Source organism: Ursus americanus, chromosome 21 (genome assembly GCF_024610735.1).
Source record: "Ursus americanus isolate L20-20 chromosome 21, mUrsAme1.1.p, whole genome shotgun sequence".
In the NCBI taxonomy this organism is placed as follows: Eukaryota; Metazoa; Chordata; class Mammalia; order Carnivora; family Ursidae; genus Ursus; species Ursus americanus.
Genome location: NC_142147.1, coordinates 47595381 through 47619981, shown reverse-complemented (window position 1 = coordinate 47619981; position 24601 = coordinate 47595381). Strand labels below are relative to the sequence as shown.

The following is a 24601-nucleotide window of genomic DNA, read 5'->3' as shown; positions in this document are numbered from 1 at the left end:
ATGCAGTCAGATCTCACAGGGAGGTGGGCCGGGGAGACAAGGAAACAGCTGGGGTCCGGGGGGCGGCCGGGAGCTCACACTGGTCCAGAGGCGGCGGCACGCTGCCCTTCACCCACGGCGTGTGGTCGTCCACGATGTTGATGGTGATGTTGGGGTGCCAATGGGAGATCACCTCCACGGGACCGTAGTCCTCAGCCCTCTGAGGGAAGATGGGGTGAGGCGGGGCTGGGGGAAGGGGGCCTCAGAGGCACCTGCCTGCTTCCTCCTGAGGGCTTCCGTGACATTGCGAGAGCAGAAGGGCAACCACGGTGACCTCTGGCCAAGGGCTTACCCCAGATGATCCCTATACCAGCCTTTACAGAATCTTCCCCACCCCCTCCCTGGAGCCCCGCCCCCCCAGCACCTAACAGAGCAGGAAAACCGAGGCCTGAGGATGTGGACGGGGTCATATGCCAGGCTGCAAAGCCCGGATGTGGGACCCACACGCAGCCTCTGCGCTTGGGGTCATCCTTCCCGTCCCACCTTCCTTGCAGAGAAAGGAAGGCTCCTGGTGCCCAGCAGCACAGTTAACCCCCCAGCACCCCCAGCCTGCCAGGCAGTAGTTCTGCTACAGTCACATTATCAGCTGCCTGCTCGGGGCCGGGCTGAGCCTGGGCTCCGGGGCCTGGCTGCCTGCATGTGAAGCCTGGTCCTGCCACGTCCTGGCTGTGACACTTGGGGCAAGTCTCCTTGTCTGAAAATGGGAACAGTGACAGGACCTTCTCGCCGGGGCTGGTCCGTCTAAGGACCTGCTCCGTGGCTCTGGCTGCTACACCCCTGCCTGGAATCCTCCCCATCCTGAGAGGTAGCTCCGACTCCTCACCTGGTTTCCAGACAGGAAACTGAGGCCCAGAGAGGCGTGGCGGCCTGACCAAGCCTCCACAGCGGCTCGGTGGTAGCGCCCAAGGGGAACCCACGGGGGCTGGCTGCTGGGCGGCGAAGGGCCCAGCCGCTCCCCCAGGGCCTCCCAGCTCCGCGCACATTTACCTTGATCATTTCTGGATCGGCTTCCGTCTCTCCCGTCAGCAGGTTCTTGGTTTTCTGAAAGCGCCGGCGCTTGTACTTGTTGATCACTGCGCGAGGGAGCGGAGGCGAGAGGGCGGACAGGAGAGCTGCTCGCACCAGACGCCAGACCTCTGCCCCCCACCACCACTTGCTGGCCTCCCGAAATGACGGGGTGGCAACGGGAGCCGGAGAGCCTGAGCTGGCCTCTCAGACCCCATCCTGTCCACCTCCCCATCCTGGCAGGGACACCAACCCCTGCCAAACGGCCCCAGGCAAAAACCTAGAGTCTTCCTTCTCCAGAATCTGCTCCATCCGTTCCACCGGCCGTTCCAGGGAGGCCCCCCGCCGCCCCAGCACGTGCCTTGCATCCAACCACTCCCGCCACCTCTGTGGCCGCACCCTGCCAGCCACGGCATCCCCCACCTGAGGGCCACAGTCCTCACCGGACTCCTGGTGGCCACTCTTGCCCCCACGACCTGCTCTCCACAGGGCAACCAGAGACTTTTAAGCCGAGCGTCTGCTCATGTCCTGCTGCTCCAGAAACCCAGAAGGCTCCCGCTCCCCGAGCAGGGCACCTGCGACGCTCACCACGGCCCCACTGACCTCCTGCCTTAGCCCGCCTCACTCCTCACTCCCCCAATCTGCCAACCCTGGGCCTTCAGAGGTGCTGCTCCATCTCCCTGGCACGCATCCACCGTGGCTGGAACCTTCGCGGTGGGCTCCTTCGTAGCCTTCCAGTCCCTTCCTCTTCCGCAGGCTTCCCTGCCCACCCCACTGCAGGAGGCCGTCCTGCTGTCCTGCTCGCCATTTCCATCTCCCTCACCACTTTTTATCCCAGCCCCAAGTCTGCCTCCCCGTCGGCTGGCTTGTCTGCTCTCTGCCTCCTCCAGTCCGAGAACCCCAGGACTGACAACTGGCAGAACCCATGACCGTCAACAGGCAGGCTGCGGACAGTTTGTGGACAGTTCTGGAAAAGGCCTGAGCCACCAATGTGAGAAATACTTTGGGGCTGTGAATCCCCAGCCGGGGGTGGCCCTCACTTCCTCTTGCAGGGGCCAGGTGGGCTACAGGCTCCCTGCCGCCCTGCCCAGGAGGCTGCCAAGACTTGCCAAGAAGAGAAGGCCTGTGCTTGCTTATGTCCCATCTCCCCTCCTCCACCCTGGCCCGGTACTTTTCAGCTCCTCCTTATGCTAAGACCAACCATGGCCTGCCCCTCTGGTGACTTCTCCATCCTGCCCCTGCAGGCCTGGGAGAGATGGGGAAATGGGAAAGGGAGCTGGCCAAGAGTGGGGGCTCGGGGTCACATCCTGGCTCAGTCTCCCTGAGGGACACTGGTGAGCTATGTCACTTCCCTGGGCTTCAGTCTCTCCTCTGAAGAATGGGGTTCAAAGCACCACCCCTTCTTGGCAGGACCACTGTGAAGAGCACAGGCAGGCAGCATCCCTGCCCGTCACACTTCCACAAACCACAGGGCCCAGATCCCTCCCACTCACCCAGAACCAGGGCTTGGGGCTTTTGGAGTCTATGGATGAGCTCAAGTTCAAAAATGCTTCTGGGAATTGGCTTTCAGTTTCAGCTCAGGGCCTGCTGCTCTTCTCGTTAACATGAACGCCACCCCCCACCGTCTATCGTGTTAGTTCATGTGAGACCTTGGCCCCACCTCCAGGGAGCACAGGAAACACCCAAGGGTGGGCATCCTGGAGGAAACCTTCCAGGGGGACACGCTCTGCTCTGCTGCTGTTCCACACCTGGGAGAGGCTGTCCAGGGAAGGGAGGAGCTGTGCCCAGCCCCAGGAGGAGACTTTGGCTCAAGTGGAGAACATTTTACAACTGGGTGGCATTCCGACTGGACTGTAACATGAGATGGACCTGGCTTCTGTTGGGGAGAAGAGTCCCCGCTCCTCGGAGTTACACCTTCTAGAATCGCACCAGCCAGGACAGTCACTGACCACGTGTGGCTACAGACACTGAGCACGTGGCTGGCCCAAACAGATCTGCTGTGAGTGCAAAACACACACGGAACTTCGAGACAACACAAAGAAGAATGTAAGATATCTCACTAATTTTTTACACTGATTACATGTCGAAATGACAGTATGTTGACTTCAATAAAATTATTACTAACACTCACATGGCCACTAGGAGACAAGAAGGACTTGTGGGGCGGCGTTGTAGCTATGGGACCATGTTGCTCTAGGTACCGACTGCTGGCCCTCTGGGGAGAGAGGCGGCTTCTCTGACCCCATTCTCTCGTTCTTCCCTCTGGACTCAGCATGTGGCCTGCGCTGAGTCCCTTCACATCCCTGCTCCAAGGGGTCCCAGCTGTGAGACTGGGGAGGGAGGTGTGGAGGATCCTGGCGGGCTTTTCAGGTCCAGGGGCTGCAGATTCTCTCTCATGTGTCACACTGACTGTGGACGTGACCTCAACCACGCCTTGGTACAGATCAAGTTCACCAAAGGCAGAACCACAGAAGGTAACGGTGGCATCGATCGGGGGCATATGGGATGCAAGGGGGCAGTTGCTCTCCTGGGTCACATTCGAGGCAACCTCTGAGGCGTCAGGCACATTTAACCCAGACCCCTGATCCATGCCGCTCAAGGGGCCACAGCCGTGGAGACTACCCATGCAAGCCACACTCCCTCTGCTTGCCTCTGCCTGCACCAGATCCTGCTGGTGGAAGCCAGCTGGGCAGAACGTCCCACGGATCACATTCCACAGACACGCTCACAGAACAGGGCTCGGCACACACGAGGGGACTTTTCCAGATCAGCTGTGGAGGCTGATATGGGTTCACCAACTGTTTGTTTTGCCGACTACAGATGATAATGAAAAAATGATCATCCCTTGGGATATTTTTATACCCCCGAAGTTAGGGAAGGCCTACCTCACAAAAGCAGAAGCGCATCTATTGCCGCCCTGCACAGGAACAGCCGGAGGGGTCTGAACTAAACCCCCAGGCAGGCCCACGAGATTCACGGCAGGGGAACGGGAACTTTCTGAGCACGCCCCTGAGTTTCTAGATCTGCTGAAACTCAAGTATGGCGAGAGATCCCTAGGGCTGCCAATCAGGAGACAGTGGATTCGAGGACAGAGACCGCAAGAGGGAGGAAAAGGACACAACCACAATTAATCTCACACAAAACGAAAAGTTGGACAGGAAGGAAAAAGGGACTATGTTCAGCATGGGGCTCTGACGCCAATAAGCCACGTACTCAAAAGCACCTAAACACTGAATTAGAATCTCCTCAAAATCTCCTTCCTGTGTGGGGCTTTTCTCTTCCAGGGTAGGACCTAGCCCAGAGGAAACACCTCCGACTGAAAAGCCAAGAAACTGCAGGATCGCCTGGTTTGGGGGAGCGCTGGAGGGGAAGGAGCAGAGACAGCGACCGGAGCTCAAAGGCAGCTGGCTGTGGGGACGGGGGAGGAGGGGAGAGGTGAACAGGAGCCTGGGGACTTGCACTGTCTTGTTGAGTTACTTGAATTGTGAACCACGTGTGGCAAGAAGAGATGAAATCGAAGACAACGCTCTGGGCAGAGGAAACCCCCCCCCCCATCGTAATTGGGCCATGTCAGAAGTCGCAAATGGCTCGCCCTGACCTGAGGTTTCCTGGGGTCACTCACAGGCCCTGGCGCTTGTTCTCACAGTCAGCCAGAGGGAGAACGGGGACCTCGCCTGGCTGCACGACCCTCACGCACAGGACCATCCAAACGGACCGCCTGGAAGCCAGGCGCTGCTGCACGAGGCCCGGAAGGGCGGCACGTCTGTGCAGCTCCCGTTTGCATGGACTGGGGAAACACGGACACATTTCCAGTCCTCACCCTGGATCACACAAAGCCCAGAGGTCCTCCTGTTTCCCCTGCTCACTCCCGTTGCTCATTCGCAGACTGTTCCTGAGCGTCTGCCCTGAGCAGGCCCAGGAGTGTACACAAGCTGCCCGCCCGTCTACGAACACTGTCCCCTGCCCTTCAAAAGTCCCCTTCTCTGCCTGCTCTCTGACTCCTCTCCCGTCTGCTCACAGGTGTCCACAGAGGCTTAGAGGGCGGGTGGGGCTCGAGCCCAGCCCGCCGACCCCAGCCTCCCTGTGCCGGGCTTCCTGCCTGCCCTCGTGGACCTGGCACGGGGGGGTCAGCCGCGCGGTGGGGGTGCTTACTCCGTGACATGTGGACTGTCGCGAGCCGGCGGTAAAGGGCCTTCTGCCGGGGGTCTGGGTGGAAGCCGCTCTTGGTGAAGTAGACGTGGATGTAGATAGAGCCATTCTGCTGGACGCTCTGCGAGGCAGGCCGACAGGGAAAAAGGACACGCTGAAGCCCCTCGGAGTGCCCGGCCCCGGCAGCCTCATCAGTCCCAGCTCCCCGCTGCCGAGTGCTCGGGTGGCAGTGGAGCTGAACGACTCAAACCGCTCATGTCAGACACGCTCAGATTTGAGTCCCGGCCAGAGCACCCCCCTGGCTGTGGGACTCCAGGCTCCACCTCCCTGCGGCCTCTGTGCCCGCCTGCGCCATGCAGATAAGCGTTGCCGAACTCACAGCGCTAGGAAGATTATCTGAGAGCCCCCAGCATGGCCACGCGGGCACAGAGGAGGAGCTCGATAAATGCCAGCAATTTTAACCCATTCGACAGTAAAACAATGGCCCAGACCCTGCTCCGGGCACTTCAAATGGTACCCACCGAATCCAGTGTGTTCACGTTATGTAACTGACGCATGTAAACCGCATGCTTTGCGTGGTGTGACTACCCCCATTCTCCAGATGAGGAAACGGGGCCTCACGCAGGGGTTGTGCAACGTGGTGAGTAAGTGGATCTTAACCCAGTCTGTGGGCTCCTGTGCGGCTCTGCCTCTCACCACCTGTGTCCTCCGCTCTGCCCGTGCCTGTCTGTCACCTACTATCTCCCCAGGACGGGGACTACTGTCACACCCACCTGTTACACATGAGGAAACCCCAGAGGGCAGCCACTTGCCTACGGCCCTGGATGGATGGCCAAGGCCGATTGAGGCCTCCGTCGGAGCTCTGTGCAGCAGAACTTGGGTTTACTTGTCCCCCTCAATTCCCTGCCTTTTAAGCCCACCTCTGTGTTCATCATGTTTTGTGTATTTTTACCAGCGAACATCTTGGAGCAGGGGGTGGGAGGTAGCGGGGAGGGAGGAGGGGGGTGTTCTTAGCTGGCTGGGGAGACTTGCCCCTTCCAGGGTTACTAATTCCTAGAGACAACTCACCTGCCTTTGAACACATCTTTCATATGCAAACCAACCAATCCTAAACCCACATTCCACCTACTCCCTTGACCTAATAACTCTTACATACCTAGCTTCCCTAAATCACCCAGGATGGGGTACGTCCAGCTAGAGACCACCTCTCTAGCCCAGAGCTCACCAACATCCGAAGGAGCCGATCCTAAGCTGTTTCCCCTGTCTGCCTTGCTTTTCCCATGGAAACCCCCAGGAAAGGCTCTGGCTGGGCTCCCCCCATCCCTCCTTCTGCTTCTGACCGAACCTGGTGCTTCCCCTGTGGCCCTGCGTGGGAAATGAAAAGAGTAAATGAAAATCAGGCACAACTGGGCCGCCGCCCGCCCCGAAGCTGGGAAGGAGGGTTAGACAGGCACGCTTGGGAATGACTCTCACCATCCAACTTGCTGCCCCCTCAGCCTTCCTGGGATCCCATCCAGGGAGGGCTCTGGCGGCTGGGAGCCGCCCCCTGCAGTTACCCCACCCGCCCCAGCATGGTGCCCAGACCCTGCTTCCAGGCACCCAGACAGACACGGCCCCTCCCCCCAGGGGCCAAGAAGACCTGCTGGGGAGAAATGAATGAGAGGGTAGCCCCAAAGAGATATCAACACCCACTAATTCACTGATTCATTACACTCTCTGACTCGTGTATTCGCTGATGTATTGGCCCCATGCTGAGCAGAGCTGGGGACACAGCGGTGACCAAACCGGCCCCAGGAGTAACAACCCAGAGTGTGCAGGCTTGGATCCAGAAGCCCAGAGAGGGCCTGCTGCACCAGCCTGAGTGTCAAGGAAGGCCTCCTGGAGGAGGCAGGATTTGAGCCTGGGGCTGTGAGAGTCCAGAGCCAGGTAGCCTGAGCTTCAATCTCTCACAAGCTCTCTGACCTTTTAAGTCACCCAAGCTCTCTGTGTCTCAGTTTCCTTATCAGTCAGTCAAATGGAGAGGATAGCTGCCACTTCATAAGGCAGCAGGGAGGCTCCCACCGGTCGGCCTAGCTTGGTGCCCCACACATAGTAAGTGCTCCATCGGTATTAACTACCGCTTTCAAACAGGGCTGCCTGACACACCCCCAAGGTCGGTTACTAATCCTTCACTGGTTTAAAGCACAGGTTTACATGCCCCTGAGGTAGCTGAGAGGATCCGAGGCCAATTCCAACCCTGTTCACATTTTTCAGATGGGGAGGCCAAGGCCCAGAGACATCCGGGGCCTCCCTGTGGTTACACAACATGTGAACAGCGGGCAGCTCCAGGCTCAGAGGCCCAACTCAGGCTGCAAACCGGGAGCTGGTTCAAGGAAAAGGCCCTCCAGCGCGAGCAGCGCGGCCCTGGAGCCAGAGCCCGGGAGCTGACCCCACCTGTGGAATGTCGAGCTCGGCGAAGTGCTCGTAGCAGCCGTCTGAGTTCTCGCCGCTAGTCCAGTCGCCGTACACGAGGTCGTGCTGCTCCCAGAAGAGCGCTGATGTGGCATTGAAGTCTGTAAAGTGCTCGTGCTCGGAGATGTACACGTGCAGGTTCTGCGGGCAGGGCAGGGGCAGGAAGGGGGCTCAGGGCTGCTGCCGAGACCCTCTGAAGGCTGACCAAGAGCCGAGGCAGCAGTCAGCGTGCTAAGAGGAATGATTCTGCGGTGGGAGTGGAGAGGGGGCCGGTGAAGAACAGCAGCCCGAAGAACCCATTTTCTCTTTTCTCCACCCCCCCACCACGGCTGTCCTGGTCTCAGTCTGTGGCGTCCATGAGCAAAAAATAACGGAAGAATGGCCGGCCTGCCAATTAGAATTTGGGCTCGGCGCCTGATGGGCTCAGTTGGTAAGGCATGCAACTAAATGAGTTCGAGCCCCATTATTTTTACTTAAAAAAAAAAAAAGGGTAGAATTTCGGGTCAGAAGGGATCAAGTCTCCTTGAATGATCTTCTCCCTTCTCTTACAGCCTGCTTGGTCAGAGCTCTGCAGGCCCACGGATAAAGCCCAGTCGAGAACTGCGAGAGGGTTAACAGACTCCTGAAAACACAGGGGAAGTGGAGAAACCGGCCCTCAGACAGTGCCCTCCCTTCCAGGTCCCCGTGGCCATCTTTGAACAGAGCCCTGAATGCCCACTGACAGACAGCCTCTCTGAGCAGTGGTCACCCCCCACTAACTAGAATTCTGTGCAGTCGGGGTTCCCAGAGCTGCAGAGAAGCGACAGGTGGGAGAAGTCTCAATTACTGGGGTCTGGGCACTAGCTGCGGGGGCTCCCAAACCCCAAGCCCCAGCCCCAGGACAGCATACGTCTCCCTCTTCTCGCTCGCTCTCCTGGGCTGCCTCTGCCGGGCTCCCCACTCTCTCTCTCTCTCCCAATCCTTCCCTTCCAGTCCCTGCACACCTCCCTTTGCAACTTTTAAGACCTGAACGTACTTTTCAAATAAATTACGTTAGGACCCTATTAAAGCAGTTTTTAAACAACTGAGTGAAACCTTTGTTGTCCCTCTTCCCCACAAAACCAAAAGAATTTAGAAAGAATTCCTCAGGGGTGTTACTAGAGTGACACAGGTCTCGTGGGCTGAGGACGGACCTGGAGTCCTCAACCCTGGACCTCGTGCCCAGCTGACAGCGACGAGGGACCTGTCTGTCCCAACTGCCCATGTCACTCCCTCACATCCTCCCCCACATGGTCGTCTCCCGAGTCTGGCCTCCCAGCCAGCCGTTACCATTAAAGTGTCTTTGGGGAACAGGTTGCGGCTGGCGACGCGCGGGGCTCCTCCGGGGCCTGCCTGGTCCTGAGGGGCCGGCCCTCGGCGGAACCAGCTGCTGATGACCCAGATGATGAAGATCCTGAGGAGGCAAGCAGGGCACACGGTGAGCCCCGAGCCTCTTCTTTTCAACACGGGCCTACCTGGCCTCCTTCTGACACAGCACACGCTGGGGGCCCGACCCAAAGCTGGAGACCGAGGAGGAAAGGCCCCTAACAAGGCAGTCACCGGGCTGGTGAGAAGACAAGATGCCCCCGGAGGCCATGTCCAGGGTGCCGCCCCCATTTCCCCATAGACCCCCGCCCCGTGAGTCCTCCAGAAGCGCCTGGGGGCCACAGGGCTGCAAGGCTTGGACCTTCTAACCTCGGACCTAGGAAACCTAGTATGCCAGGCCCCTGGAATCCCAAAGTCAGAGAATCCTAAGAATCTGGAATGTCAGTATTTTAGAGGCACAGCAGCTTTGAGAGCAGCGCTGCAGAACTTCAAATCAACTGAAGGCTTGAGAAGGGGACAGTAAGTAAAGGGTTAGTCCCAATTTGTAGTAATACTGGCCTAGGCTATTCAGGCCAACACTGCTGTTGGAAACAATCAACTGGACGGGATGCCTGGGTGGCTGAGTCAGTTAAGCGTCTGCCTTTGGCTCGGGTCATGATCCCAGGTGCCTGGGACTGAGCCCCACGTCAGTCTCCCTGCTCAGCGGGGAGCCTGCTTCTCCCTCTCCCTCTGCCTGCTGCTCCCCTTGCTTGTGCTCTCTTTCTCTGTCAAAATAAATAAATAATCTTAAAAAAAAAAAACAAAACCAACTGGAAAAACTTAATAAAAATGAATATGCTAAGAACGCATTAATACTAATTTTACATATATAATTATGTATCCTGATACAACAAGAATATATCCTTCTCATATATGTTCTCATATATGTTCTCCTTCAAGTTTACATATGCGTATTTGTAAGTCTATATTCTTAAAAACACTAAATGGACAAGAGTATAGATTTACCAGGCAAAACCTGAAGGGAAGACTGGAACCAAAAGAAGTAAAAGAGCACTGGAAGCTTCTTTTTGTGTGAAGACATTTGCTAGGTGTGTTGATGGATCACAGAAATGCTAGCCAAGGGCCCACATGCGGTAACCAGAGAACTACCATACAAGAAGCTAAGACCCCACAGAGCACCACATCCAGGACCAGGGAGGCAGGCGAGGCCTAGTCCTCCCCAAGAGTCACCAGGTAGACACAGCCAGAGCCCCGAACCTGGCGCAAGGAGACCCCAGATGATGCCCCGAGCAGCCAGCACAAGGAAAGCACTTCTTCTCTGGAGGAAAATATGTTCATCCTAGGCCAGAAAGTACTCCTATGCTTAACTCTGAGATGCTCAGAAAAACCGAACGCTGATGTTTCAGAATTTGTTGTTATAAAAAAACCCTCAAATGTTGTATCAAGAAGCTTCAAAAGTACCACACCGGGCACCTGGCTGGTCAGTCAGTAGAGAATGCAACTCCCTTTTTTTTTTTTTTTTTTTTTTGGGGGTGGGGAGGCTCCACACCCAGCGTGGAACCCAATACAGGGCTCAAACTCAGGACCCTGAGATCAAGACCTCGGGTGAGATCAAGAGTCAGACCCGTAATCCACTAAGCCACCCTGAGCACATGACTCTTGATCTCGGGGTCGTGAGTTCAAGCTCCACACTAGGTACAGAAATTACTTAAAAATAAAATCTTTAAAAAAACAAAACCAAAAAAACCCACACCCACCCAAAAAACCCCAAACCATGTATTTGCACCTTTACATTGAAATAAAAACAGAGAAAGGTATGAAATGACTTTCAAACGGGTTTCCGGATTTGGGGGAGTAGTGGAAGGCAAACAGGTAAAGCAAAAACACAATAGTGCCTTAAAAAGTCTTGAATAAAAAAACCAGGGGCGCCTGGCTGGGTCAGTGGGTGGAGCACATGACTCTTGATCCCAGGGTCGTAAGTTCGGGCCCCACGTTGGGCAGAGAGCTCACTTTAAAAACAAAAACAAAAAACCCCCCAGCATTTATACGAATCAACACATAAAAGGATCACGATCCAATACAGTAATGATGAAGGACAGTTATCCTTAGGTGATTTTTACTGTCTTCTTTAGGCTTTTCTTTTTGAACTTCTTTCTTTTTAACAAACAAAAGAAAAGCCCCCAAACAAAACTGTAGCAGATATGTTTCCCAATATCCATCTTCCCCTTTTGTCTCAAAAAGAAAATTCTTACATTTTAGCTGGATCCCTTGGCTACCCAGAATAAATACTATAATTTCAGCCTCACTTATAGCTAGGAGCGGACACAGGGAAGTCCTGGAATACAAACACCGTGCATTGTGCTAGGCTTTGGAGAGTGTTGTTAAAGAGACAGAGCATGCCTCCTTGATTTCTTCTTCCCTCCTAGAACGTGGATGTGGTGGCTGGATCCTCAGCAGCCATCTTACGCCATGCAGATAAGGGGCAAAACCTAGTGACGTCGAACAAAAGCAGGAAAGAATCCGGGTTGCAGAAGACTGCAGAATCCTGGTCTAAGTCCAGAAGAGTACATGAGAGAGAAATAAAAGTCTTCTTTGTGTTAATTCGGGTCTCTCAGACACATGCCGCTGTGTACTTATTCAATGAGACAAGTACTTATTAATTACTGTGAAAAGCAATATAGCAGAGGTTAAGTGCTCAGCCTCTAAGCTGCACTACCTGGATCTGAAGCCCAGCTCTGCCTCTTACCAACTGTGTGGCCTCAGGCAAGACTCTTAACCTCTCCAGACCTCTGTTTCCTCAACAGTTAAAATGGGGATGACACTACCTACCTCCTAGGGTTGTTTGTAAGCATTAAATGCATCGAGGCAGACCTGCATCTGTATGTAAGTACATACACATATGCCCCCATGATAAATATGCATCATCTAGAATGAAGCCGGTATACGCTCAGTAAGAACTTCAGCAGTGTTAGCTATTATTAGTTTCGTCAAAGGAAAAGAGGCAGACAAACTCTTTGGAATGGAAAAACACTACAAGGGAATTCTAGTGTAGGTGGCCCCCAACCACACTGAAGGGCAGGATCAGGCACAGGGACTTGTCTCTGCCATTAGGAGCTCTGGAGCCCCGGGGTCTGGGATCACAAGGGCCATGGCCCAGGTGAGCCATCTGCTGCCTCCCCAAGAAGTCCCTGGCGCACACGGCCGAGGAAGGTCTGGAACCAGTAATCTCGGGAGAACCCTCCACCTCCAAGAGAGGCTCCCATTTTAGTACATATGCCAAGGGAGGGTGTGGGAGCGAGGACACGCACTGGCAGCCCTGCCGCGGCTTAGTGTGTGGCCTGCAGGAATCCCACCCCCTCTGGGCTTCTGGGTCCCCATGTGTAAAACAAGGCTGACTGCACCAGACGTGTTTTAGAGATGCCAGATCCCCAATTCCCTGAAGAGCACCTGCGTGTACCTGCAGGCCCACGGTTCTGTGGATCCTTGCAGAGGAATCCTGGCCACACCCCTCCATCCACACAGCCCAGGCCAGGAAGCCCTACCCGATGATGACAGGCCTATAGGGGACTGGCTCTCCCCTAATGCCTTTCAACCTCCTGGACTCAGCAAAGAAAAGAGACTTTCCATCTTCTCTCCCACCCCACATAGGTACCTTACGTTCGCAGGCTCAGAAAAATGTGAGACAGATGAAAAGACAGAAAGAAAACTCTCCCACCCGGTTCCCATCTCATCCCCCATGCCAGGTAACCACTGGTGTAACGTGAAGAGGCGCTGAAAATCAGACTCCACTCTCTCTCCCCCGATAAAGGCCATTCTCACGCAATCTACTCAAAGTTTTGGAGAGTTCACAGGCCCTTGAACACAAACCCTGAACCCCAGTTTCAGAATGCCAGACGAGACGGTCTCCGGGCCCCCAGCCAGGCTGAGGTTCAGTGCTGCCTGGTTCTAAGGGAGGAAATGAGCCTAAGCTGGGACTGTATTAAAAATGTCTATCTGAAGGAAGCGCCCTTAGGTACTGATGCGGAAAGATTTCTAAGATATACTGTTAATGAGAAAAAATCAAGGTGCAGAACTGTGTAAAATAGGCTGCTCTTATGTAAAAGTGAAGGGAAAGATAAAAATAATCTTTATTCGCAGCTGCTTGGAGCATGGAAAAAAAAAAAAGGAACCGATAGGTAAGAAAATTCCAGGTCCTTACTGGACACGGCAGGGCAGAGTGGGACGGAGAAGGCAGGGAACGGAGGCTCTGCAGTGGAAGAAGGTCGGGGGCACATCAGGGATGGCGCCCAAGTGTCCGGGCGGAACAGTGGGGAGTTTCGCGTCCTAGGTGGCCCTGTCGGAGGCCACCGGGCCAGCGGGCCTGGCCCACACCAAAATGTGACCGCTGACTGTGTCTGGGATGGTGGGCTTTTTTTTCCCCGGCTGTTTCTCTTTGTAATTTTCTAAGGTTTTTTGAACACTCAGCAACAACAGTGATCCCGGCCAATTCTGAGCAGATGCCAGAAGCTCGTGGCATCCTTTCGTGTCCTGTGAGCTAACTGGCAGGATTCCGAACTCCTGAGATGGAAACTCAGGCACAAGAGGGACCATCAGCCAACTGGGACACACGGCTCAGAGGCCGGGGGACTGAGATGTCGGAACAGACCTGCGTTCCTACACATCGTTCGACTCCACCAGCCCCCCCCCAGCATTTCCGTAGCTGATCGTCCAGTCAGGACAAGCAGGCTGGTCGCGGTTTTTGTCTGTTTGGAACTGTCTGTGAGCACCCTCCTACAATCTCACCGAAGGCAAACTGCACGTGTGTGTTTATGGGACGGCCACCGATCCGTTCCGCTTCCCTGTCACTTCCTTCTTTCTGTGCATCTGTATTCTTTGATTTTACTTTCTACAATAAGTGTGTATTACTTATGAGTTTAGTAAAACAAAATAAATGAATAAGACGGCCTGGAAGAGAAAAGCAGCTGGGCCAACCAAACCACTCTCTTCTTCCTCAGGAGCAAAATTCCTGCTTTCCTCAGGGTGCTCGGTGTCCTGGAATAAAGACCACACTTCCCAGGCTCCCTGGCCGCAGGCCACGGCCACGTGAGGCCGTCCCAGCCGAGGGGAGGACTGGTTTACACAACTCGGCTGCGCGGGGATGTGGAGGAAAAGGAACCCTCCAGCACCGCTGCTGGGAATGCAAACAGGGGCAGCCGCTGTGGACAACAGGACGGAGGTTCCTCAGAAAGTTAAAAATGGAACCACCCTATGACCCAGCAATTGCACTCCTAGGTATTTACCCCAAAAATACAAAAATACTGATTCAAAGGGCTACATGCACCCTGATGCTCACAGCAGCATTACTTACGACAGCCAAATTCTGGAAGCAGCCCGAGTGTCCACCGACTGACGGGTGAATGGATACAGAAGAGGTGGTGTATACATACGTACGATGGAATATTACTAAGCCGTGAAAAAGGATGAAAGCTTGCCATTTGCCCGCCATGGCGGGAGCCAGAGACTATGACACTAAGCAAAGTCAGTCAGAGAAGGACAAATACCACATGATTTCACTCATCTGTGGAATTTAAGAAGCAAAACAAACAGGTAAAGGGAAAAAAAAGAGAGAGAGGGAGAAAGAGAGACAAACCAAGAAACAGACGCTTCACTACACAGAACACACGGCTGGTTAGCAGAGGGGAGGTGGGTGCCGGGTGGGTGAAATGGTGATGGGGATGAAGGAGGGCACTTGTGACGAGCACCAGGTGATGTGCGGAATTGCTGAATCACTATACTGTACGCCTGAAACTAATACACTGTAGGTTAACTAACTAGAATCCAAATAAAACCTTAATAAACAAACGAACAAACAAATGACCGAACAACTCTGCCAGGGAATTCCTTATTGCTGATTAGGAGAGAAAGTGCCTGCTTAAATGCATAGCCTGTCTCTTGAACATTTCGCTAAAAGACGTCTCTGGAAAGACAAAGAAATGTCCGTTTTGCAGATGGGCAAAAAAGGCCCAGATAGAGAAGGGAACTGTCACCAGGTCTAGGCCGGCAGAGGAAGAACTCAGCCCCAGGTATATCTCCCCACCCCTACCCAGTATCTCCCCAGGACCTCAGCCAGAGGCCGGGCTTCCAGAAGGCAGGCCTTGTGCTCCCACAACCCAGGAAATGGCCATGTGAATACACCCACCCAAAGATCACCGCTAGCCAAATGGACAGCCTGTATGACTCCACTTATATGAGGTGAGTAGAGCAGTCAAGTTCATAGTGACGGAAAGTAGAATGGTGGGTGGCAGGGGCTGGAGGGAAGGCAAATGGAGGCTAAGTGCTTAATGGACATAGTTTCAGTCTGGGGAGACGAGAAAGTTCTGGAGATGGACGGGGGTGATGGTTGCACAACTGTGCACTTAAAAAGAGGTTTTAAAATGGAAGGCTTTATGTAATGTATGCGCTGTGGCTAAACTGTGTGTGTCCCTGTTCCCTCCCCGACCCACCCTCATATGCTGGAGTCCTAACCCTGAGTACTTCGGTGACTGTATTTGGAAATACGGCCTTTAAAGAGCTGATTAAAGCTAAGTGAGGCCACTAGGGCGGCCTGGTGTCCTTCTAAGAGACCAGGACACAGACACCACACTGGGAAGGCCATATAGGGACACAGGAAACAGCCATCTCCAAGCCAAGGACAGAGGCCTCAGAAGAAAGCAGACATGCTGACACCTTGATCTCAGACTTGTAGCCTCCAGAACTGTGAGAGAATAAATTTCTGTTGCTTAAGCCCCCCCACCCCTGGCCTGAGCTACTTGTTACAGCAGCCCTAGCAAATTAATCCGGTATATTTTAGGGGCACCTGGCTGGCTGAGTCCGTAGAGCTTGGACTCTTGACCCTGGGGTCATGGGTTCAAGCCCCGCACTGGGTGTAGCGATTACTTAAAAATAAAATCTTAAAAACAAACCAACCAACCAACCAACCCAAAAACCACCACCACGACAAAAAAACCCTCTGTCATATTAAAAAAAGAAAAAGATCTCCACCGACACAGTGATGGTCATCCCCAGCGACTCTTTTCTTTCTTCTTTATGCTTTCCTTATTTGAATGTTTTTCAGTGAACAAAACCAACCGTCATCTGCTCACCTGAACAGCACGCCTTTGATGACCTGCCAGGCGTTGGGTGCTGGCTGGGGTGGCGGGTTCTGGGGCTGGGTCTCCGCCGGCGGGTCCCTCCCGATGCTGCCATTGCTGGTCACCTGCAGGAAACAGAGACGAGTGTAAGGAGGGAGGGCATCACCTGAGGCACTGGGGCTGGCTTAGGCACCACTGTATGCCAAGGCCCAGCACAGGGCTAAGCACCCAGAGCAGGTGCTGATCAGTAACTGGGGAATGGATGATTAAACTCACCCAGGAAGGGTGGTGATGGATCTTACCCCTTCAAGACGAAAACACTCCAACACTCCCCCAGAACCTACTCTGTGCTGGTGACACAGAGGTGACCGAGACAGTCCTGTGCTGCCCTCCTTGGGATCACAGTCCAGTAGGGGAGCCAAACAGTCCCCAGACCGGGATGATCCAGAGTGGACAGGGCAGGGATATAGGATCCCAGAGACATGTGGTCCAGCCTGGAGGTCAGGGAGGCCTTCCTGGAGGAAGGGACCACTGGAGCTGAGGCCTAAAATACAACAAGGGGACAATGCAGAGGAAGCAGCAAGTACAGAAAGGAAGGGGAAGGACACAGTCTCATGGTGAGGACAGTCCACACTGCTCCCTGAAGCCAGAGCCCGGGATGCAAGGTGGCTACTGGGGACAAGGCAGAAGGGTGACCACGGCCAGATTCTGTAAGGCTTGGGTTTGTCTGAGAGGTCCTTCCCTGGGCAAACACTTCCTAAGGCCTCCTCTGTGGCCAGCCCTGTGTGGAGCCTGTCCCTGCAGGAGCTCCTACCCAGCAGGAGACAGACGCAGAAAAACACAGCGAGAGTGTGAGCCACGACAGAGGTCCGTGCCACAAACAGCACACGCTGCCCTGTGGGGCCAGAACCATGAACATCTCCATTCAGCAGCCGGGCAAATGGAAGCTGAGGGAGGCTAACCCACTTGTCTAGGTCACTCAGGAAGGAAAAGGTCAGCAGGATGACAAGGGGGTGGGTAGGCCAGGGAGGGCAGGCAGGGCTTCCTAGAAGAAGAATCTTCACTCAGAAACAGAGAATGTCATGATGTCAGGAAGGGCCCGAGATGGGGAAGTTCTTCCCGCTCCTTTCCTTGCACCTGCTGGTTCCCAGATTCTGTCCTCCTCCTCCTCCCAGCTCTGTCCCCTCACCACTCAGCCTTCAAGAGGCAGGACCAGGACTGTCATGGTCACCGTTGGGCAGAACCACTGCCCAGCACAGAGCAGGGGTTCAAGAAACACCTGTGGAATCAACATGTGCTCCCTGAAGGGCGTGCCCCCAGCGCCCAGGCCCCCCACACCCACGCCCCTCCAGGCCTCCACCGCCCAGCCGTCCCCCCACCACAGCCCCAAACCCGCCTCTCGCCGGCATTTGTTATGCCCTGTCCCCTTCACCAGCAAGAGCTTATCCCTGTATCTCCCAACGTGTGGGACACCACCACGGTAAAAGGTGGGGGCTCTGGGATCCAGTAGTTCCTGGCTGTGAGGTCTTGGGTACGTCGCTTCCCCTCTGACCCCAGGGCCAGGTTGTGAAAATACTGGTGTGTTATAGACAGAAAATATTCCCTTCGTGTGTTGAAAAAAGTATTTCCTGAGCACCTACTGTGCGCTAGGCTCCGTGCTAGGCAGTGACCAGACAGCTCTGGGCTGTGTCCTCCTGGAGCTCAGGGTCCAGAGGGAAACACACCCACGAACACTCAACAGGATCATTCAAACTGGTAAACAGGAAAAGTGCTCTGGAGGAAAGAAGCAGGGGCAGATGATGGCTACTAGGGTGGGCACCGGGTTTGGATTAGGTAGTCAGAGGCCTGCCTGAGGAGCTATTTTTGACATTTGGGTGAAGGGCATGCTGGGAGAGGGACAAGTTCAGGGAAGTGGTTGGCTGGGGGGGCAGGCAAGGTCAGAGACAGGCACAGGGCCCCCTCATGCAGGGCTGGCCTTGCTCCTGGGAGCACTGGGGGCCAAGTAAGGGTTTCCAGCAGGTCCGAGCTGATTCCCGTCAAGAAAAAGAAGCTAAGGCCAGGCTGGGATTTGAACCCATGTCTGGTTGACCCCGAGGTCTGTTCTCTTACCCACACTGGGGGACAAGCTGGCTGGAAACCCTCCCACAGAAACGTAAATGGAAACCGCAATGAGAAGCCACTTCACCGTGCTGGCCACAGTCAAAGTGATGGACAATCACAAGTGTTGGCGAGGGTGTGCAGAAGCCGGACCCGCTGTGTCCTACTGGTGGGCAAATGGAGCCGCGGCTTTGAAAAATACAGCAGAGAATCAAAAAGCGAAATGTGTGGGGCGCCTGGGTGGCTCAGTCGGCTAAGCATCTGCCTTCAGCTCAGGTCATGATCCCAGGATCCCAGGATCCCAGGACCGAGCCCCACGTCAGGTTCCTCGCTCAGCAGGGAAACCGCTTCTCCGTCTACCCCTCCCCCTGCTCTTGCTCTCTAACGCAAGCGCTCTCTCTCTCTCAAATAAATAAATAATCTTAAAAAAAATGTTTTTAAACAAATAAAAATAAAAAGTGAAATGTGCACCTGCCACACAAACCAGCAGCCCTGCTCCTAGGTCTCTACCCAACAGAAAGGAGAACGTACAGACATGCAAAGGCTTACGTGCAAATGCTCACCGGGGCATTATCTGTAATAGCCAGAAACAACCCCATGCCCCTCGATGAATGAACGGGGTAGTATCCATACAATGGATTGCTACTCAGTCATAAGAAGGAGGCCTGCTGGGGGCAGAGTGGCTACAAAAGGGAACGGGAAGGTTCTGAGGCGATAGGGACCGGATGGTGGCCATGGCTGAACTGCGCCACAGCACTGAACGCCGCTGAACTCCATACTGACAGCAGGTGAACACTGTGTTATCTATTATACTTCCAAAAAAAGGTAACTCTTCTGTGGCTTCTACTTCCTTTGGAGTAAAGGCAAAATCTTCACGTTGACCCCCAAGTCTTGGCCTGATCGGGCCCCCTCCCTGCCTCTCCACTCTCACCGTCTCCCCTCATTCACTGGCTTCAGCCACATGGCCTCTTCACTGTTCCTTCATACAGCCAGGCATCTGTCGCCGTAGGGCCTTTGCACTGACTGTTCCCTTTATCTTCTGAGAGGTTCCCACCCCTCCATGTGTGCATCTCTCCCTCCTTCCTCTCCTTCAAGTCTTTATTTAAATGTCACCTCCTCAGGGGCCCCTGGGTGATGCATCAGCTAAGTCACTGACTCTTGGTCTCAGCTCAGGTCATGATCTCAGGGTTGCGGGATCGAGCCCCACGTGAGCTCTGTGCTGAGCAGAGCCTGCTTAAGTTTCTCTCTTCCCCTCTCTGCCCTGTCCCACGCTAGCTCTTGCTCTCTCTTAAATAAATAAATCTTAAAAAAAAAAAAAAAAAGTCACCTCCTCAGAGAGGCCTTCCCAGACTACCTTGTTTAAACTGCAACCCTCTTAGCCACCCCTCACTTTCTATCCCCTTCCCCAGCTTTACTCTGCCCACGGCACTTATCACCATCTGACCCGCTATATATATTTCTTTTTTCATCTTACTGTTTTCCTGTCCATTCTTCTATCCCTACCACCCAGCCCTTAAATAGAACATGAGCTCCAAGAGGGCAGGGACTGTTCTGTTCACAGCTGTAGCCCCAGCATGAGCCTGGGGCCTCGCACGGAGTGGGGACTCAGTATACATGAGCTGAAGGAATGAAGGGCAGGGCTGAGGGCCTGACCCCCTGGCTGGAGAAGCAGGCTGTCAGGGGCATGAGATGCGGAGGGTCCACCCACTCTGCGCTAGGCCCCACAGGCCCGGGGAGGGCATGGTGGCTATGGACACAGTAGTGACTAAGACACAGTTCCTCCTCTGGGACCCACATGTCCAATCTCACATGCAATCCACAGAACCACTGGCTAAGGGGCCCAGAAGCAGCTGAGACAATGAGGCTGGGCTGGGAGCGTGAAGACAGGCTCTCCAGCACATCATCACCGACTGCCTTGATCCACCATAGGAATTCCAGCCCGGCCCGGCCCAGCCTCTGCCTCGACATCTATTGATTCCACAAACACTGGGCACCTGCCCTGTCCCTGGTCCCAAGCTGGGCAGTGCAGGGGACACACTGTTGACCGCGACAGTCCTGGTTCTGTCCTCCAGTGGCTCTCAGTCCAGCAGAGGAGACAGGCAGATGGTATAACCCAGAGCGGGCAGGGCTGGGACAGGCGAGCCCAGGGGGCCGTGGGAGCCCTGACCCCATCGGAGAGGGTCAGAGAAGGCTTCCTAGAAGAAGGGACATCTGAGACGTACAGAACTAGTAAGGACCAACCAGGTAAAGAAGGGAGAAGTATGTGCAAAGGCAATAAAGAGAAAGCAAGACACACTGCTGGAAATAAAAGAGCCTCACAGTGGCCGACACTCCTCTCACCCAGTGGTTCTCAAGCAAGGCTGATTTTGCCCCCCCTGGGCCCCACCAGGGGACATTTGACAATGTTTGGGACATTTCTGACTGCCACAACTGGAAAGGGGTATATGTGCTGACATCTAGTGTGTAGAGGCCAGGGATGCCGCTGAACATTCTACAATGCACGGGACAGCCCCCCACGACAGAGAATTAACCAACCCAAAATGTCAATAATGCTGAGGCTGAGAAATCCTAGTCTAGTCTGAAGAAAATTCAGATCATGCAAGGCCTTGAAGAATTTGTACTTTACCCTGAAGACAAAGGTGTAAGTCTTGAAAGGTTTTAAGCACAGGTGGGACAAGAGAAAATCAGGGGGTCCCTGGAAGCCTGGCAATGGGGGCAATCTGAACCCTAGTCTCTCTGATCCACTCCCCCCCCGCCCCCTTTAATTGACAAAAACTCAGAGGGGGGAAAAGACCTTCCTTCAGCGGGACCAGGAAGCCCCTGATGACACGTGTCTGAGTCTTTACTCTAGAGCTAACTCAACAAGTATTTCCTGAGGCCACCCCCACACCAGGCCCTGGTTACAGATGCCGGACCAAGCACATTGGGCTCTATCACACAAATCTCATCCTGGTGTCCTTCCCAGGTGATATTATTTGCCCCTCGTCTGGGCTCCCTCAGTCTCTGTAACAGACGGTTGTCACCACCCTAGTCATTCAGGATTATAATTCTCTACTTGTCAGTCTTCTCTTCCACTCCACTGATGGCAGGGACATGGCTGGAACCATCTCGGTGACCCATCCCATGGTTGGCCATCCTGTCCAACCCCTCCACTTACCACTTGAGAACTGAAGCCCAAAGAAGGCAAGGAACTTGTCCAAGGTCACATAGAAAGTCAGCTTCATTCTTCCCTCTCAACCTGCACTCCTCTCCCCTGTGCTGCCTCCCACATGTCAGTGACATCCCAGTGGGTGGGTCGACAGCACCTTGCTGTCACTCCATCCATTCCCGAAACGCCTGAAGGATGGATGACTGAACTAGTATGTTCTGTAGCTTTGGTTTAGTTGAGGCAGCAATGGATCAGAAGTGATCAGCACCTGGGCTAACTCCCCGGTAGGATTAGTTTATGCTGAAAGCACACACATCCCAGTCCTGACCCCCCTGGGCAGGCAATGTCTGGTCACTTCTACATGGAATGAATCCCAAACCCAACCTGGGTGACCTTCTGTAAGCGCCTTAGTCTCATTCTTCCTGGGATTTCCGTCTGTAAAGTGGGTCTGTCGGCCTCCACAGCCCGTGCCCTTACCCACGATGATTACCTGACTTCCCCAGAGCTAGAAAACGCCCAATTAATCAATCATTGCCCACATCCCAGACACTGCAAGGGAGACCCTAAACGCCAGTCCACTTTAGGAACGGTCTTGGAGCCTGGAATCGCAGAGTCGAGAAGCAGGGCGCTTGGGTGTAAGTCTGCGCCCCTCCGCGCCACTGTCTCCCGGCTCGAGCAAAGAGCCTGGTGGCCGCCCAGCGCGAGCGTGCAGGGGACCCGGCGTGCAACAGAGCCCCGCTCCCCGCACTGTCCGGCCTCCAGGGCTCCCGGCCCCGCCTGGGCCCGGTACTCAAGGTCCCTCTGGGCAAGGAGCCCCCAGTGCACCGGATTCCGCGAGAAGGGGCAGGACACGCCCCGTGGGAGGCCCCCCGGGTGGGGAAGAACCCCTCAGGCCCCTCTCGGCCTCCGTACCTGACCGGAGCCGCCTCCCCCGGCCGCAACCACGGCGCTGCCGGCCCCGTCCGCCTCCTGCGCCGCCGCCATCTTCCCGCTCCGGGTCCCCGCCCCCGCCGCCAGCCCCGCCCCGTCCCCGACGGGGCCAGCGCGATCGCGCGAGATTTCACACTTAGCCCGACCCGCCAGCTACCGTATCCGGCAAGAGCGCTTAAGCCACGCCTCTCGAGAGAGCCGCTTCCGGCTAAGAACGAACCAGCCCGGCCACCGTACTCCGCGTCCTCTCTGCCACACGCTTGTTTTCATCTAGTAGACGTTCTCTCTGCTTTGAACTCCCGGATTTTCTCGGCCAGCCTAGGAGCTTCCCACAGGCTCCACTCCCTTTGCTTTCTCGAGTAAGACCGCCTCTTCCATTTATGTGAGCTTGTAGGCCATCCTGCTCGCCTGGCCGATTCTTCGAGGCCTTTCCGTTTTCGTGTTTCTTGAGCTTTCCCGGCCACCGTAACGCCTCAAAATGATCCCCCAGTGTTGCATGAACCTCCGTGGCCACCGTACCCAGGACTTAGAGGGCGGGCCTTTTGTCGGTCCCGTCGCCTTCAGATCCCTCTTCCTAAAGCAAACCTTTCTTTCAAGTCCCCTTAGGTTAAGAATTTTCCCGTGCACTCGGAATTACTGTATCAGGGTTCTCACAGCCGCCAGCCAGCCCCTCCCCAGGCCTTCGGGCCACTTAGTTTAGCCCGCACGCGCGTTCCGGGGTGATCTTTGCTTCCTAGCGAATTTCGCAACTCTGGACTCTGCTTCAAGGGTTCTAAGAACGTCATCTTTTTTTTTTTTTTAAGCTATGTATCTTTGTACAGATCCAAGCCTGGACACGTGTTGCGAGACCCCTGGCCTGGGGAGGGTGGTGTGGAGGATCAGAAAAAAGTCTGTGACCGGCTACTAAGCCTTATCTATGAGTTGAGTGGAGGTGTGACCTGGTTTAAACTCTGGTTGTGCTACTGACCTTCTAAATGATCCCGGACAAGTGACATACCTCTTTGGGGCTCAGTCTCTTCCTCTTTTTATAAACGAAGAATTTCCGTCCTGCTTGTGTACCGCGGGGGTTTTGGAAAGACCTGGTGAGATCACGAATGTGAAGCACCTACCCACCCAACCCCACCTCACTCTTAGCAAGCGATCAATATCTTGCATTGTTATTATGGACCTTACAGATTACCCGAAAGGGAGAGCAGGCTTTGCAATGGGATTCTCCAAGTATTTATTTCTCATTTTACTATCTACTTCCTCCACCTATCTCTCGGTCCCAGTTGAGTAGTAATATCACGTCCTCCAGGAAACCCTCCCAGGACCCCAGGCTGTGCAAGCGCCGCCTCCCAGTCTTCCCGGTTCCCTGGGCTCCCCAACCCCATCCCTGCCCACTTTATGTCATCACTGTCAGGGATGGGTGTGGTATGTCTTGCCCTGGGCGGGGAACCGAGGGTTAGTCATGCTCCCTGCCCTGCCTCCAGCACTGCCCCAGGAGATGATTGCTAAGTGGAAGGTCGATGACCTACCTCTGAGGACCAACACAAGGGCAAGAAATTACCTTAGAGAATGTTTTTCCCAGTCCACTTCACTCACAGATAGTTAAGGCAAGCAAGAACAAGTCTGTGAAATTGTATGCCCAAGGGGTGCCTGGGTGGCTCAATCGGTTAAGCGTCTGCCTTCTGCTCAGATCATGATCCCAGGGTCTTGAGATCGAGCCCCTTCTCGGGTTTCCTGCCCTTCTGCCCCTTCCTCCCCTAGGTTGTGCTCACTCTTCGCTCTCAAATAAATACATAGGAATTTTTAAAAAAAAGGAAATTTTAGGCCCAGTTGTTAAGTCTAGGGATGAAATGAACGTATTGATTGAAGTCCACCAGACAAGAGGCAGATTGAGATTTGTGGGCCTCTTTTTTAAAAAAGTACAAAATTATATGCACAAGCCTAAATAGAGGACCACAGAAAGCCCAGGCAAGTGAGGGGCTTTAGAGGGGTGCCTGGGTGGCTCAGTCGTTAAGCGTCTGCCTTCGGCTCAGATCATGATCCCAGGGTCCTCGGACGGAGCCCCACATTGGGCTCCCTGCTCAGGGGGGAGCCTGCTTCTTCCTCTCCCATTCCTCCTGCTGGTGTTCCCTCTCTTGCTGTGTCTCTCTCTGTCCAATAAATAAATAAAATCTTTTTTTAAAAATTTGAGGGGCTTTAGAAACGTAATCTGCAGCGTCACTGTAACCCCATCTCTGCTTTCAACTCTAGATACAAATTGCCCCGGTCTGCCCTCCTCTCTCATAAACCACAGAGTCCTGATCTGTTGGAGCACGAGGGTCTCTCAGCTAGGCTGGGACCT

The 24601-nt window shown here is 54.6% G+C and overlaps 1 protein-coding gene across 1 annotated transcript in view; it reads right to left on the bottom strand.

The window, feature by feature from the left end:
- The window catches only part of CLPTM1 (CLPTM1 regulator of GABA type A receptor forward trafficking), a 28412-nt gene extending 6031 nt beyond the window's left edge, over positions 1 to 22381 (bottom strand). The window contains exons 1-7 of the mRNA XM_045812603.2: positions 22255 to 22381; positions 16110 to 16222; positions 8953 to 9076; positions 7627 to 7785; positions 5197 to 5314; positions 1027 to 1112; positions 79 to 199 (exon numbers count right to left, since the gene is read on the bottom strand). Coding sequence (XP_045668559.2) covers positions 79 to 199; positions 1027 to 1112; positions 5197 to 5314; positions 7627 to 7785; positions 8953 to 9076; positions 16110 to 16222; positions 22255 to 22326 — 793 coding nt within the window. The 5' untranslated portion in view covers positions 22327 to 22381. The remainder of the gene's footprint in view (positions 1 to 78; positions 200 to 1026; positions 1113 to 5196; positions 5315 to 7626; positions 7786 to 8952; positions 9077 to 16109; positions 16223 to 22254) is intronic.
- Positions 22382 to 24601: the final 2220 nt, after the last annotated feature.